We start from the raw sequence: 17,600 nt of genomic DNA on the forward strand, positions 1-17,600 counted from the left end.
TTTTTATTTGGAGAACCAAGCTAACAGTAAATAAGAAACTTGTTTAAAATATAATTTATTAAGGGGTAGCATTTTCTAAAAAGAAATATACTCAGTACCTGACTTATGTAACTATAACCCCTTTGTAATCAACTTCATAATAAAAATTAAAAATAAAAATAAAAAAGAATATAATCTATTCACTTTTCACCAATCCATCAGTATTACCAAAAATGAATTTAAGGTGGCAAATTATTCACTATTTTTTAAAAGACAGAATTCAAGCCCTTGTCTTGCACATTTTCTATTAAAGAACAGTAGGTGAAAGAGCTATGAAAGTTATTATCAAAGCAAAGTAGAAATGTTTGTGCTTCAAAGATCTAAAGTTGTTGTTACTGTTGCTATCATTATTGTTAGTGTCAGAAGAATGTTATAAAAATGGACTGTTAGCCAGAATAGACCTAATGTAGCTACACATCCTAAAAGCAAAGATTGTCGTGGAAATTTTAATCAGTTCCAACATATGGTAAGACCATTTTGGAAATCACGTAGAAAGCAGATTATACTATTTTTATCAGGGTTTCCCCCTCACTGTTTGCTTTATAAGCAGCCTAGGACTCAAAAGAATTCTTCTCTCTGAACCTTTCTATGGAAACAGGTCATGAGTTAGCATAGCCCTAGAACACTTTAAGCTTTCTATAACAACTAGATTAAACGAAAATAGTCTGGAGTCTACATTTAAAGGGAAGCAGGGAAGTTTCAAAGAGATTTGCCTGAGCGCTTTCTACAGTGCATATTTCACTGAAGACAAGCTAATGGGAGCTTCACCAGGGATCAGCAAATTGAACAAGCAAAGGGAATTCCTTTTGGAAGGACCTTCCAATGCCCAGAGGAGAATGTGCAAGGCTGCTGGTCCAGCTTGCCTCAACAGTGACCAGAGCAAGAGAGCACAGCCTCTGGAGTGTCTTCACATATACTTTAATAAATGCTCAGAGTAGCTCCACATATAGCTCTGTGCTCAGTGTACATGAAACTAAACAAGGATAGAAAGAAAATGTTGGACAGTGTTTTGTTAGTAAAATTAACTCATGATTTGATAGAAAATTTCAGTCAAATAAATTATCTCTGCTTATGCCATCATGTGCTATAAGGGCAGTAAGAATACAAGATTGTGAGAAAGCTAAAATTTCTAAACTTGGTAATCAATGGAAATAGAGAATGAGAATGCTTCTTTAATCAGTGGCTTGACTCTCACTAACTTTTCCCAGTTTCTGTTCATTTGGACTGCATACCTCTTGATACTGGAAAGCCACCTCCTCTGTCACTGTTTCATTTACTTTTCCCTGCATCTTAAATATCGGCCTCCTCACTCACCTCACATGCACTCACCTTTTCTCACCCTTTAGCTCTCTTTGAGCAGCTTCATTTCAGGCTCTTCCCAGCTAATCATGCTAGCAGCTTCCAGCCTTAACCTTCTACCCTCTGCTCTGTGTTTCTACCTAGTAAGTGGACCCTTCAAATCCCACCTGAACTATTTTAATTATACCAAATCTTTTACATCTATTTTATTTCTTGGTAAATGACATCCAGGCTACCTAGTAGTCAAAGCCAGTCATGCTGTCACCCCTTTTCACTCTCAACACATCACACCTAACTAATCATTAAGTTATATAATTTCTGCCTTAAGGTATTTCAAATTTGTCCTCTCCATTACCACTGTCATCACTTCAGTTCACAGTTTCCTCATTTATAAGAGCTTCTGTGATCTTCTCTGAAGCTGGTTCTTCTTTTCCAGTTCATCCTTCACACCATATCTGGACATGTGCTTTATAAGTGTTTGATTGTGTGAGTGTCCTACTTAAGAACTTTACTGTCTTTATATGTTCTGCCATTGCCACAACCTCATATATCAACAGAGATTAGGCAAATGACATGTAAGAGCAAAGTTGCCAAGTGTGAAACAATACGGAAGGATTGGAAAGTGCACTCATATCCAAAGAGATCCATATTCAGAACTTTGAAAGAGGTGGGACAAGTATCTGAGAGTTCATTGTCATTATAGGTCTCCAGTTAGTATAACCAAGTCTAACACACTAACATCAGTGATTGTTTGATACTGAGTATCTCAAGATGAGCAGCTTGGTGGTAGTGGCACATGAATAGGCCTGAGGAATAGAATAGAAAACCCAGAAATGAACTCTCAGACCTATGGCCACCTAATCTTTGGTGATGTAGCCAAAAACACTAGATGGAAGAAATCCTCTTCAACAAATGATGCTGGCAGAAGTGGCTATACATGGATAGAAAACTGCAGTTAGATCTTTATATATCATCCTGCACCAGAATCAATTCCAAATGGCTCAAAGACCTTAATGTAAAGATCAGATACCCTGAAAATATTACAGGACTAGGGCTCCTTGGCACAGGTCAGACTTCCTAAATAAAGATCCAGAAACATATCAAATCAAAGAAAGACTGGATAAATGGTATTGCATTAAACTGTAGAGCTTCTGCATGACAAAGAACATAGCTAGCAAGATCAATAGAAAGCCCACAGATTGGGAGAGATCTAAACTAGCTGTACAACAGACAAGGGCCTCATATCTAAAATATACTTAGAGCTCAAAAAATTAAACCCCAAAAAAACAAATCCTCAAAGAAACAACCATCCCATTAATAAGTGGGCCAAAGACTTAAAGAGAGACTTCTCTGTAAAGGAAATAAGAATGATCAATAAGACATGAAGAAATGTTCAATATCTCTGCTATTAAAAAATGGAAATCAAAACCACATTGAGATTCTACCTCACCCTAGTTAGAATAGCCATTATCAAGAAAACAAATAATAACAGATGCTGTCAGGAATATGACCAAAAGGGAAGGCTACTACACTGTTGGTGGGAATATAAACTTGTTCAACCACTCTGGAAAGCAGTATGGAGTTTCCTCAAAAAAAAAAAAAAAAAACTAAACATAGAGTTCCCCTATGACCCAGCAATCTCACTCTTGGGCATTTACCCAAATGATCACAAACAAGGCCACACTAAAGCTACCAGCACAACTATGTGCAGTACAGCATTATTTACCATAGCTAAGATATGGAACCAACACAGATGCCCCTCAGTAGATGAATGGATCAAGAAAATGTGGTACATATATACACAATGGAATTCTTTGCTTCTATCAGAAAGAATGACATCACCCCATTCGTAAGGAAATGGAAAGACTTGGGAAAAAATGTATTAAGTGAAGTAAGCCAGGCCCCCCAAAAATAGGCTCCATTGTTTCCCTCATTAATAATTACAATATGTCTAAGATACTCCTAGCAGAGGATCACAATAGTTCAATAGCTATGTACATAAGACCATATAAAATGATGCTAATCAAAATGAACTCCAAGATATGGAAAGAAGAGGCTCATTTTGTAGTGTACTGTTTTCAGTTATTTCTTTCTTTACTTCATTGTATTCCTTTGGTTTATTCCCTGTTGTCACTGCTTTTTATTTTGATACCTTTTGTCATGTATGTAAGTTTATCTGATTTGGGGAAGGGAAGGGAAATTACAGAAACAGTGGGTGAACCAATGCAACAGTGATACTCACAAGACACTGTTGGAAATGAACTTTACAACTTGGTGGGGGAGAGACATCAGGTGAAAACAAAGGAGGGGGTAACACTGTTTGAAAAGAAATGTACTCATTAACTTATGTAACTGTAACCCCTCTGTATATCATCACCTTTACACTAAAGTAAAATTTTAAGTAATAATAATTTCTTTTAAAAGATAAGCAGCTTGGAACTCTGATGCAAGTACTAAGTCATGTTTTGATTTTGTTGTTTTATTTTTTAGATCAAAATGTATCAGCATAAGAATTCTGTATCTATCATAAGTACTTCTGAATTCATATCAAAGCAGTGAAGCATAATGTGACATTTGTAGGCTTTGGAGTCAGTGTTGATCCAAGTTCAGCTTCAGGTTCTGCTATATATTAGCTGTGCAAATTTTGAGCTAAAATGGTATTAGGATATGTAGAACACTTGTTTTGATTTATTCTCTAAAGTTCTATAGTTTTGAAGCACCAAAACATATTTTCTTTAACAGAGTACTTGGCATAGTCAAGCAGGAAATCTATTAAGTTCATGTTTTAAGTTTATGAACACTGTGTATTAATTGTATTTTGATTAATCCTGGAACTCTTAAAGAAGTACTAAGAAGCTTCCATCATTCACCTTCTTGTCAAACTTTGCTTATTTTTATTTTGTTTTTTAAGCTTAGGGTTAATTTAATATTTAAGTTATACCTTGCTCAATAGTTTGTGTATGGATCTGACATGATTGAAATGAGGCTGATAACTGACAGAATGCTTTTCTGTCCTACTACAGAGCAGTAGTGGTAAAAAGAAAATCAGCATAAGAGAACAGCTTGAACTCCTGGAAGAACAACTTGCTTAGAACTCATAACTGTACTTACAATAAAGAGACTAAAGAAAACAAAGCTAACTTGATTTAAATGCAAGACAAAAACTTAGAGTTTTTCTGGGTGCTGGTGGCTCATTTTCTGACTTAGATAATATATTTTAGTGTCAAATTATTCATTTTTCTTAAGTGATTTATTTTTGGCTAATTATCTTCTAAGTATTTTTCTCCCCTCCCCACCCCCAATCTCTGTTTCTCCTTTTTTTCCTTGCAGCTCCTCAAAGAAATTTTGAAATTGCCTTCAAGATGTTTGACTTGAATGGAGATGGAGAAGTAGACATGGAGGAGTTTGAACAGGTAAGTTGTGGAAGATTCTTTCAGTATTTAAAACACATTTTCATGGGCCTTAGATTTAATAGAAGTTTTAAGAAAGTAATCTCATCTTTGCTTCTTTTAAATCCAAAAGCAGTGATAGATTTATATATGATATTCTGATTATCTAATCAAAATGGTAATAATGACTATTGTTTATTAAATGTCCTGTGTGTAGAAAACTTTTTACTCTAGGAACACTAGTATGCATTATCTTTCATCCTCATAAAAATGCTGTGAATACAAGAACTATTGGTTACCATCTACATGAAGAAACTAAGAATCAGAGGGCTTGAATACATAGCTTAGGTGGACATAGCTACTAAATTATAGACTGGAGAAGAACTTGAAAGCTTCTGTTCTTTCTACTTCATTACACTGTGTGTTGAAAGAATACACATTTAGTTAGGAAGCTGTAAGGACTTTGAGTTCGAAGAAGTGGATCACTGATGAGATGAAATTCTTTTGCAGATTAATAGTTTAAACTATTGTAAAATATATAACATAGTAATTTGATTGGTAATTTGTTTTTACTACTTACATAAACCTTAAAATGGGTAATTGATATACAGTTCTCCAAGCATTGATTTAGGGAACACAGGCTCTTTATGTATTAGGACCCTGTAAGCATCATATGGGCTTTCAAGGTATAAACAGCGTGGAGAATTATACTTGGATAGTTTTTATGGGCCAGGTCTGAAGTGGCACATCTGACTTCCAATGGCACTCTGCTAGCTAGATGAGCTAGGCAATCAGCCATTCCCTGACACCGCATTCTTAATATGCAGAGGCTGAGGATATAGCTCAATAATAGAGTGCTTGCCTAGCCTGCGCAAGGCCTTGGGCCCTGAGTTTGATACTTAGTACTGCCAAAATAAAAACAAAATAATTCTTACTTTTTTTTTCCTTTGGAAGCACTAAGGTTTGAACTCAGGACTTCATGTTAGGTTCTGAAACTTAAGATACACACCCTTCCCTTTTTGCTTTAGTTGTGTTTCCTGACAGGGTTTTGAGTTTGTACCAACGACAGCCTAGACTGCACTTCTTCTTTTTTTTTTTTTTGGGGGGGGGGGGTGGTCCGGTCGTGGGCCCTGAACTCTGGGCCTGGGCGCTGTCCCTCAGCTCTTCAGCTCAAGGCTCTACCACTTGAGCCACAGCGCCACTTCCGGCTTTTTTTTTCTTTTTGCTTATGTGGTGCTGAGGAATCGCACCCAGGGCCTCATGCATGCAAGGCAAGCGCTCTACCACTGAGCCACCTTCCCAGCCCCTGTACTTATTCTGTTTATTTCCTCTTGTGTAGCTGGAGTGACAGGTGTACATCAACACCCGAAGAGTCAATAGTGAGAAGAATAGAATTTTTTAAAGTTTACTAAGATATAGAAGATATTATTGTGAGCCTAATCATTGGCCTAGTTGTGTGAGAGAGATTGTATGCCTCCCCAAAACAATTGCTTACTCTTTTCTGAAGAGATTTCCTAAAGGATCCTAATTATAATGGTAGGTTATCTGTGATAGAATCCTAGTTCTGCTGTTTCTCTAGCCACTTTACCCTAAGCAGGTTATCCAACTCTGTATGCCCCCATCTTCTCCACTATAAAGTAAGGACTTTAATAAGACCAATTAGGTAAGATTGTTGCATGTGTTAAAAAGAGATAATGATGTTCACACATAGTCTACAATGGTTATTATTATTTTCCATGCTTTTATTTTTCCTCTAATGTTTTCCTGGTTGGGGATTTGATTCTGTTTTAGGTTCAGAGCATCATTCGTTCCCAGACCAGTATGGGTATGCGCCACCGAGATCGCCCTACTACTGGTAATACCCTGAAGTCTGGCTTGTGTTCAGCCCTCACAACCTACTTTTTTGGAGCCGATCTCAAGGGGAAATTGACCATCAAAAACTTCCTTGAATTTCAGCGTAAACTTCAGCATGACGTTCTGAAGCTAGAGGTAGGTACTTGTTGGTCTTCAGGAGGTCCATCAAATATACACACAGAGCCACTGGGTTAGGAGTGCCTACATGAGACATTTTTTCCATTTAGATCCAGCTGTGGTAACTGATTGATTTGAACTTGTTCAGTTGGTAATCTGTACCAACAGCAGGCAAGAAAATTATATATTCTGTGAAAACTGTCAAGGAGTGACTCTAAAACTAAAAATCCAAAGTGTCAAGATTTTAAATCTAAATCTTTGTTGTCTATGGATACCCTCTAGAGGAGAAAATATAGGGGTCAGAGTAGTTTTTGCTCTGAAACATACATGCCCAGTTTTATATCTCTTTGCAATGAGCACCAGAAGCTAGAAATGAGAGGGAATAATAAACATCTCTGTGTATAGTTTGCAAAAGTAGTAACAGCTGGAAACACAAAATGTCAATGAAAAAGGATGTGCTCAGAGTTACAAAGATGTCTTGCTGTTTGGAGATTTACAAGTTTAATTTTCCATTCAAATTTTAGGTAATCATTCAATTCAATCTGTAGATACCACCCCCAAACACTGATGTTTTTGAAATGTCTATTTGTGAAATTAAGTATGTTTTAGATTGTTTGGCTATTGATTCTGTTCAAAACATCATATGCATTCTATATTAACTTTCATCTGGAAACAAAAATATTTACTAGTTTTTTAAGTATTTTGAAAATTCCACTACACTATATTTCTGAACCTCTTTCTTTTCCTAACATTTGTTCTACCTTAATTTTGTTGGGAATTTCTAAACATTCAATACTCTACCTAAATACATGTGAAAATACTGGAGTCACTGCTTCATTTTTATTGTCTATGTTACTTCTTTACTGTCCCATTACCCCCTAAGAGTCTATATAAAATTTCCAGTTTTCCCACCCATTCAATTCAACTGAGACAGTTTAAAAAATTGCAGCTGAGTTCCAGTTATCCATAAGAATGCTACTTGAAAGTCTTATGCCCAGATAAGGATCCCCAAAGACCACCAAGGAACCAATTCCAATGTAAGCACATGAGAGTCATTTATTACAAGCTCGAGCCTAGACTCACAACCATCACTCACATAGCGGGTCAGAGTTGAACGCCCCATCCTTCCTCTTATAGGGTTTTTAGAGACTTCTATGTGTCACTGCAACGCTTAACAAATCATATCACACTGCAGGAAAATCATAAAATAATTCTAAAAGATGATTAGTATAACCAGTGGCTGGACCCGACCAGGTACTGGGATTGGCTGGTTCATGGGGTTGATGCTCTTTGAAATGATTGGCTAGAACAGATGGTCTTTTTCCTGTTATCTGCTGATTAGCTGTGGTTAGTGGAATTTTCCATAAAGGGTGTAGTTCCTGGAATTTGGGCTCAAGGGGAGGGAGTTACTGACACAGTTCCCGGACAAAATGGAATCCAAACCTAAAATTGCCATATTTTGTTCAGACTTCACAAAAGCCAGGCACTGGTAGCTTAACCTGTAATCCTAGCTACTCAGGCAGCTGAGCTATGAGGTTAGTGGTTCAAAGCCAGCCCAGGCAGGAAAGTTCATGAGAGTCTTATGTACAATAAACTACTCAAAAACCAAAAGTGGAGCTATGGCTCAAAGTGGTAGAGTGCTAGCCTTGAGCAAAAGAACTCATGGACAGCACCCAGGTCCCGAGTTCAAGCCCCATGGCCAAAAAAAAAAAAATGCTCCTTGATGTTCATAAGCTGGGAAAAGCTAGAAGGATGAATAATACTGAAACTCGGAATGAACTTGGAAATGTGCCTTTATACTTGTTTTTGAAAATTATATAATATTCATAGAATTTACATAAAAGTATTGGATTTCTATGATTCAACAAAGCTTCCTATAATAAGTGGCAAAAGCTGTAGGACCATAAACGTTACTACATGGAAGAGCCCTGCAGCTCCCCTACTCTAATTGCCTTAGCTCTGCTGGAGAAATACTTCCAGTTGCGCAGCACTAAGCAAGCCTGAGGAAAGGTGGCTAAGTGCTTCCATGTCAGTGATTTTTCTCCACTGTGTGAAGTCTAGTAATTCACTGAGAAGACTTCAACAATAATTGAAGCAAAATAGCTATCTACTCAGCTCTCATTTAATCAGAAAATGAAATTAAGGGCTGGGAAGGTGGCTCAGTGGTAGAGTTCTTGCCTTGCATGCTCGAGGCCCTGGGTTCGATTCCTCAGCACCACATAAGCAAAAAGAAAAAAGCCGGAAGTGGCGCTGTGGCTCAAGCGGTAGAGCGCTAGCCTTGAGCTGAAGAGCTGAGGGACAGCGCCCAGGCCCAGAGTTCAGGCCCCATGACCGGACCCAAAAAAAAAAAAGAAAGAAAATGAAATTAGGGGCTGGGAAGGTGGCTCAGTGGTAGAGCGCTTGCCTTGCATGCCTGAGGCCCTGGGTTCGATTCCTCAGCACCACATAAGCAAAAAGAAAAAAGCCAGAAGTGGCGCTGTGTCTCAAGTGGTAGAGTGCTAGCCTTGAGCTGAAGAGCTGAGGGACAACACCCGGACCAAAAAGAAAATGAAATCAATCATACCTCAGTTGACATTTTACTTTCATTTGATTATAAATAGAAATTTTTGTCTTTAGTACTGTGGGCTTTACCAATAACCTTACCTCATCAAACTTGCAGATGATATAATTCAAAATAGAATTTCACAAATTGGAGAAAAATAATGCATTTTAGAACATTTAAGCATTAGTCTTCTAGAACTTTATTTGGAAATGTATGGAGGTTGAATTTCCCTACTCAAAATGTTTGGAGCCAAAAGTGGTTTGGGGCTTTGAATTTTTATTTTGGAATATTTTCAGGTATATAATGAGATCCTTTAGAGATAACTTAGACTGGGAGAGACCCAGTCTAAGCACAAAATTAATTTTTATATACACTATACATACCCTGAGCCTAATTTTTTTTCTGGTCAGTCAAGAGGCTTGAACTCAGGGCCTGTGCCCTCTCCCTCTCTTTTCCTCAAGGCTAGCACTCTACCGCTTTGAGCCACAGCTCTACTTCCAGTTTTCTGTTGATTGATTGGAGATAAGAGTCTCATGGACTTTTTCCTGCCCAGGCTGGCTTTGAACCATGATCCTCAGATCTCAACCTCCTAAGTAGCTAGAATTAACAAGTGTGAGACACCAGCTCACTGTGACCCATCAGATGAGGTCAGGTTTGGAGTTTTCCACTGTGGTGTCAAAGCAGATACTTCTTAGGCAGCAAATTTTATTTTGTTTACTGTTTTATATTGAATTGGTTATTTTTATATACAAAATATATTAGAGATGTTACAACTTATACCTTTGATAAGCTTCTATTCTAATAGGAATATTTGATTATATTCCTCAGAGTACAGAAGAAAGTAGTAACATCATATAATCACTTTTGTGTGTCAGCTTGTTTTAAACTTCAAATCATATACTAGATTCTTTTTTTTTTTTTTGGGGGGGGGGGTCCGGTCGTGGGGCCTGAACTCTGGGCCAGCTCAAGGCTAGCGCTCTACCACTTGAGCCACAGTGCCACTTCCGGCTTTTTTCTTTTTGCTTATGTGGTGCTGAGGAATCGAACCCAGGGCCTCAGGCATGCAAGACAAGCGCTCTACCACTGAGCCACCTTCCCAGCCCTCATATACTAGATTCTTAGTAAGCATACTCAGACTGGTTTTTAGAAACAAAATCTATGAATATGAATTACTTATTATTTTTAATTACAATTTAGCAGATAATATATTACATAAAATATTGTTAGAGGCTGGTATTGGTGGCCCATACCTGTAATCCTAGCTACTCAGGAGGCTGAGATCTGAGAATCACGGTTCAGAGCCAGCCCAGGCATGAAAGTCCTTTAGACTCATTTCCAAAAAACTAGTAAAAAGCTAGAAATGGAGCTTTGGCTCAAGTGATAGAACATTAACCTTGAGCAAAGTATTTCAGGGACAGTGCCCAACCCCTGAGTTAAAGAAAAAAAAAATTAGGCTCAGAGTACACACACACACACACACACATGCATGCACGCACGCGCGCGCGCACACACACACACACACACACACACACACACACACACACGGTTAGAGAGTAAACCACAAAGTTGAATGGTACTTGGAACTTGTAATAAACTGAAAAATAATGCAAGGTCAACACAAGAAGGTAGACAGACGCCAATCTCCCCGACAATCTATCCTAAGACTTATCCCTGCAGCAGTGAAATAGAGAGAGAGAGCGTAGGACTCTGTACTCCCCTGAGTTGTGATAGAACTGAAAGTTCACTAATGTTTTGTTCGGATTGCCAGTGGGATTAGCAATGATACAGAAGATAAGGGAATTCATGCATGAGTCTCTGCATCTACATATAGCAGTACATTTGGGGTCAAAACTGGTCCTGTCTTCCATTTAGCAGTTCCTTACGTGAGAAGACCAGCAGACTTATGTGAAAGAATACAGCCTATCATTTAGTGTCTATAAATAGTTATTATTAATAGTCATTATTCTCCTAAATCCACTAGTGTGGCTCCATACTATGACTGTATCCATAGTTTCCCAATTTACAGTCTCATCCATCAATCCTGAGTCTTCCCAACAGATTTACATTCCTTTGAGTAAGTGTGGATAGCAGAAAGCATTGTCTTTGTTGCTTATAAGCCTTTGTTAAATTTTTACTTACTATTTAAGTGACCTTTTGATGCATTGGTTAATCTCTCAGGGCTTTGTAAAATATAGCTAAATGAGATGATGTTTTGTTATGGTCTGAATGATACCCCTCCAAAATGTCTCAGAATGTGATGTACTCTATTTGGAAAAAGAGCCTTGAACCTGGTGATATTTCAAAGGAGGCCATTAGAGTGGACCCTAATCCAGTCTTATTTCTCTTTAAGAAGACAGGAGTCTATGCACAGGAAGGCAGTCCCATGTAGAAGCACTCCAAGGGCAGCCACCTGCAGGAAACTGACCATGTAGCACCTGGTTCTTGGACATTCAGCCTCCAGAATTCTGAGAAAATACATATCTGTAATTTAAGCCACCCACCTGGGTCATTTTTCATGGCAGCCCTATCACAGTAAAGCAAAATGTGAATAAGTTTTTTCACTTTGTTCTATATGCATGCCCCTCTGCCATGACATTAGACATCTAGTGGGCATGCAAACAGGTCATCTCAGCTAAGAGCCTGAAAAGCCTTACTCTGATTTATTTTAAAATCGCTTTCTGAGAGAACATCTGGAAAATGGCAGCAATTTTTGTTTTTATGGAACACTTTTAATTTCACTTTTGAAAGTTTGGGTGATTTCTCCCTTCACTGAGTATGAAATATCAAGGCCAAGAGGAAAATAGAAATGATTAATGATATCTTAACAACTTTCATATGGGTTTTATAATTCCATCATTCCTTCTTTCTTACTATTTTTATTTCATTCCTTATCTACTTTAACATTTAAGATCAAGGAGATTTATTATTCCATTTAGTTCATTGTTTCTATCCTGTTCTCAGCACAGTTTCTTTGAGATTAAAGAAAATGCATTGATCCATCAAACTTAATTTCCAGAGGGATCAGGAAAGAAGGAAACATCTAGAGCATTATATCAAGTGCCTACTGTGCATTTCACAAATATTATATACCTTCTGGTTTTCATTCTCCCACTGTCAGTGTAGTGGAACTATGCTCATGTTACATGTATAAGAACTGTAATTCAAAGAAGTAAAAGTCACACAGAACTATTATGGCAGAAAGTAGTCTGTCCCACATTTCCCTTAAAACTGAACTGTTTCAGCTGTGCACCAGTGGCTCACGCCTATAATCCTAGCTACTCAGGAGGCTGAGATCTGAGGATCACGGTTCAAAGTCAGCCTGGGCAGTAAAGTCCATGAGACTCCGATCTCCAATTAACCACCAGAAAACCAAAAGTGGTGCTGTGGCTCAAGTGGTAGAGTGTTAGGCTTGAGCTGAAGAGCTAAGAGACAGTGCCCGGCCCAGAGTTCAAGCCCCATGACCACCACCACCACCAACAACAACAACAAAACTAAATTGTTTCTGTTCTTCACTTGATTCATTGTTTACTTTTAGTCTGAGATGTGGTTTCTGTGCTTGATTTTTTTTTTGGAGGTGGGGGTGGGGGTTGGTCATGGAGCTTGAACTTTGGGCCTGGGCACTGTCCCTCAGCATCTCAGCTCAAGATGAGCACTCTACCTACCACTTGAGCTACAGTGCCACTTCCTGTTTTCTAGTGGTTTATTGGAGATAAGAGTCTCACAAGCTGGCTTTGATACATGATCCTTGCATCTCAGCCTCTTGAATAGCTAGGAATACAGGCAGTGCCCAGCTGTGCTTGACTTTTTGGAAACTGAAAAAAAATTGTTTTTAACTTTAGGAATAGAAAATGGCCAAATTTCTTGCATATCCAGAATCTGTCTTCTCTAGCACCACTTTCCTCCAGCTTTTTGCCATGTATGACTCAGAAGAAATGCCTTATACTTTAATGCTTATATTACCAAACCTAGCCATTTAACTCTATATAATTATTAACATGTTGATTTTTCAATGCTTTAATACCTAGTTCTGATCATTATTTTATTCTACCCTCCTTCCTTTATCTGAGAATATAAAACAAAAATTGATTTAAAACAACATTTTAAGAATACAGAGATGGGGGCTGGGAAGGTGGCTCAGTGGTAGAGTGCTTGCCTTGCATGCATGAGGCCCTGGATTCAATTCCTCAGCACCACATAAACAGAAAAAGCTGGAAGTGGCATTGTGGCTCAAATGGTAGAGTGCTAGGCTTGAGCTGAAGAGCTGAGGGACAGCGCCCAGGCCCAGAGTTCAAGCCCCACAACCAACAAAAATACCAAACTGACCTGACGATGGTGGCTCACACCTGTAATCCTAGTTACTCAGAAGGCTGAGCTCTGAGGATCATAGTTCAAAGCCAGCCTGGGCAAAAACTTTCCTGTGAGACTCTTATCTCCAATAAACTACTCAAAAAAAAAAAGCTGGAAGTGGTGCTGTGGCTCAAATGGTAGAGCTCTAGCCTTGAGTACAGAGAAGCCCAGGGACAGTTCCTAGGCCCTGAGTTCAAGTCTCAAGACCAGAAAAAAAAAAGAATACAAAGTTAGTTTATAAATCTCCTGAGATTATTAACAATTCCTTCTAAGGCTACCAAGAACAACTGAATTGAGTTCCTTGGAGACAGGTGCCACATTTAGTTCCAATTAATATATTCATTGACTTCTTGAAGACTGTAGCAAGTAAGATGTCAGTTAAAATGAAAGGTAATAGAAAATTCTTTGAAAATTTTAATTTGGGGCAAGATGGGAAAAAAAGAAGCTGTCATGTCAAAGAAAAGTAGAAACTAATTTATATAAAAAGGAAGAGTCTAACTCAAACATCTACAACAAAGAACCTGGGAAGTAAGCTGGAGTCCATAAACAATTGCAATCACATTGTCACATTATAAGTAGGCATGAGTATCAATTATCTGAAAGTAAATTAGACCCAATTCAAAGAATAATGAAGATTGTCTTATAGTACTAGTCTTCAAAGGAAATATTGAAATTAACTATTTGCTCAATGAAGAAGAATAAAAGGGAGGTACAAAGGCTATGCTAATTATTATCACCTGTCAATAAGAGTAGAGCAAAAGAATAAGAGTTATAAAAGGGTTAATTTCTGTTAGGTGCTGGTGACTTATACCTGCAAAGCCTAGCTATTCAGGATGCTGAGATTTGAGGATCTCAGTTTGAAGCCAGCCTGGGAAGGAAGTCCGTGAGACTCTTACATCCAGTGAACTCCCAAAAAGTCAGAAGTAGAGCTGTGGCTCAAGTGGTAGAGCATTACTGTTGAGAGAGAAAAAAAAAAAGAGGAGGAGGAGGAGGAAGAAGAAGAAGGAGAAAAAGAAGAGGAGGAAGAAGAGGAAGAAGAAGGAGGAGGAGAAAAGAGGAGGATGAGGAAAAGAAAAGCTCAGGGACAGGACCCAGGCCCTGAGTTCAAGCCCCGGGACCAACAGACACACACACACACACACACACACACACACACACACACACACAAATACACATATAAAAAAAAGTTAATTTCTTTTTCTTTTTTGTTTTATGCTGGGTGTTAGATCCAAATCCTGGCACATACTATGAAAGTGTTCTACCACCCAGCCCAAGAGAGGGTTAAAAAGAATTTTCCCCAGTACTGAAGATTGGACCCAAGACCTTGCATGTGCATAGTAAACACTATTCCTTGAGCTATTCCTCCAAGTCTTTTTTTTTTTAATTTGGTTGTTCTAAGGTCTAAACTCAGAGCTTCCTGCCTGCTAGGCATGTGCTCTACTTCTTGAGCCATACCTCCAGACCTTTTTGCCCTCATTATTTTTTTGAAGGTTTTTACCATTTATTAATCCCTTCATATAAAATTCATCATCACCTCAGGTCAAGTCACTGCAGGATCTTTATTCCTTTGGCTTTTTGCCAGCTCCAACATTGGCCTGTGCAGTCCCTCTGACTTTCTTCACTCTGTTTTTGTGTTCCTTTTGCTGTTTCCTCAAAGTCTTTTTCTTTAGATATATGGAACGCTTCATGAATTTGCGTGGCATCTTTGTGCAGAGCCCATGCTAATCTTCTTTGTATGGTTCTAATTTTAGATATGTGCTGCTGAAGTAAGCACATGACCTCATTATTTTTGAGATAGGGTTTTGCTTTAAACTGGGGCAGGCCTGGACCTTAATACTCCTACTTATCCTATCCACCATAGATCAGGTGGCAGGTATGAACCAGCATGCCTAGCTTCTTAAGTTAACATGGGGGTCTCACCAACTTTTTCCACACGGGTCCACACCACAGTTCTCCTAGTCTCAGCCTCCTCCATATGTGACATGAAAAATGTGTGCCACATTAGTTTACCTGATCAGGCCTCAAACCACAAATTCTCTTGTCTTTGCCTTTGAAATAACTAGGAATACAGATGTGTGCTGCCATACCCATTAAAAAGCTTTAAAAAAAAAACAAACTTGTAACTACAGCTGATGTAAAATGCCAAAGGAAACTCTAGAATCACCTACTCTTTAAACCATCAAGCTGGTATCTTTGAGTCGATGTTGGCCTTATGTCGAGGGCCATGATGCCCTGGGTGAAAGGACAGGCTTCAGCTCCTTTCCTGGTGAAATGATTATGGAAAAGGAGATTAGAGGCAAAAAGACTTTTAACCAGACACTGCTAGTGCTAGAAATTTCAAGAAGCCTCACAGCCCAGTTTTGTTTCATTTGTTTTATTTTCTGGAAAAATGACTCTATTCTGTAAATTCAGTGATGAGAACTGACTCTACATTAAATCCAAGAAACTTAATGGAATGTTCATTGGGATTTCCTTTGGTTTTATTCTTGTTTTTGCATCTATAAAGCAGAATATGGATAGTAATAAATTGACAGTTTCTTGTACCATTTTTGGATGTTTTTAACTTGAACTTTGGAGGAACCAATAGAAAAGTTTATTAAAGGTTACTTTCTCATCCTATAACTTTAACAATCTAAGTATATTTAAAAAACTATTATAATAACAATAATAACACAATTTCTTGCTAGTAAATTACAACTTTCAAATTTGGTTGCAAAAATAAAATTCTTGGCTGGGTACTTGTGGCTCACGCTGTAATCCTAGCTACTCAGAAGGCTGAGACCTGAGGACTGTGATTCAAAGCCAGCCTGGGCAGGAAGGTCCATAAGACTCTTTTTTTAAATAAGCTTTTTATTGTGAAAATACTGTACAGAGGGGTTACAGTTATGTGAGCAAGGTAATAAGTACATTTCTTATCAAGCATTTTTGCCTCCTCCTTTGTTTTTCCCTATCATCCCTTCCCTCCCACCTCCACAACTACACTCCCCCACCCTGCCATGAGACTCTTATCTCCAGTAAACTACCAAAAAAGCCAGAAGTAGAGCTGTGGCTCAAGTGGTAGAGCACTGGCCTTTAGCAAAAGAAACTCAATGTCAGCACCCAGACCCTGAGTTCAAGCCTTATGACTGGTGTGCGCGTGCGTGCGCACACACACACACTCACATGCACACACTTCTAAATCTAACCTTTTAGATTAATCATTAAAGTACACAAAACTGTTAGAGACTGAAGGTTTTCCTTAATTTGCAGATAACTTTGCATTTCCAAAGTCAATCCTAGGTTAGTAATATCTTTGATCCTTGGTAATTTTCAGGGGTTTCCTGTCGTTCAATATCTTTAAGGTTGCATTCTTAGCTCTTTTTAAACTAGCCACAAGACAAAAAGGGGAGCTTATAAATAAATCATGAAGATTTGATCTTTCTCCAGGGAACACTTTTCCTGAATCTATCATTCAAATAGTCTTAGCAGTCCTATTTCAGTAGAACACAAGGTGCTTCTCAGTTTATGAATGAGCTCTGTGCTGATATTTTAAAAGTTCACAGACCATTTACTTAGAATTCAGAATAAGGAGATGTTTAAAATTTTCAACCCAGACCAGAGAATATTTAGCTTACAATAGAGTTGCAGTGCAGCGTGGGGAAAGTAAATTAAAGGAAGGTGATTCCACATGCACAGGTGTAAATCTAGCAGTCTCAAGCATTTTACAAGATTCTGAGTGTACACTGAAGAGTGAAAATACTAGCCTACTTTCTGAAGAGATTTTCATAAATCAGCCACTCTTCTAAGTGCTTTGTGTACATTCTCATTGATGTCCCAGTGCTGTGGGAAGTTGCTATTCTTTATTATTCACAGTTAGTGAATAAGGAAACTGAGGCACAATGAGGTTAAACTGCTTGCCCACAAGCCTACTCATACGGAAGGGCTGAAATTTGACTCCTGGCAATCTGACACCTAATTTACCCAAGCTTTCCAGGAACTGTGTTAAGTATTGAGGATACAAAAATGAGTAAGAC

At 38.3% G+C, this 17,600-nt stretch overlaps 1 protein-coding gene and 1 non-coding gene across 2 annotated transcripts in view; one reads left to right on the plus strand and one right to left on the minus strand.

Moving 5' to 3' along the window:
* The window catches only part of Micu1 (mitochondrial calcium uptake 1), a 157,139-nt gene that overhangs the window by 88,139 nt on the left and 51,400 nt on the right, over positions 1-17,600 (plus strand). The window contains exons 7-8 of the mRNA XM_042690321.1: positions 4,669-4,751; positions 6,519-6,716. Coding sequence (XP_042546255.1) covers positions 4,669-4,751; positions 6,519-6,716 — 281 coding nt within the window. The remainder of the gene's footprint in view (positions 1-4,668; positions 4,752-6,518; positions 6,717-17,600) is intronic.
* On the minus strand, positions 15,256-15,361 carry LOC122116609. Its single transcript, XR_006148996.1, has one exon. It is a non-coding gene; the product is annotated as a U6 spliceosomal RNA (small nuclear RNA).

Source organism: Dipodomys spectabilis, unplaced genomic scaffold, assembly GCF_019054845.1.
Source record: "Dipodomys spectabilis isolate Male_0828 unplaced genomic scaffold, ASM1905484v1 ptg000136l, whole genome shotgun sequence".
In the NCBI taxonomy this organism is placed as follows: domain Eukaryota; kingdom Metazoa; phylum Chordata; class Mammalia; order Rodentia; family Heteromyidae; genus Dipodomys; species Dipodomys spectabilis.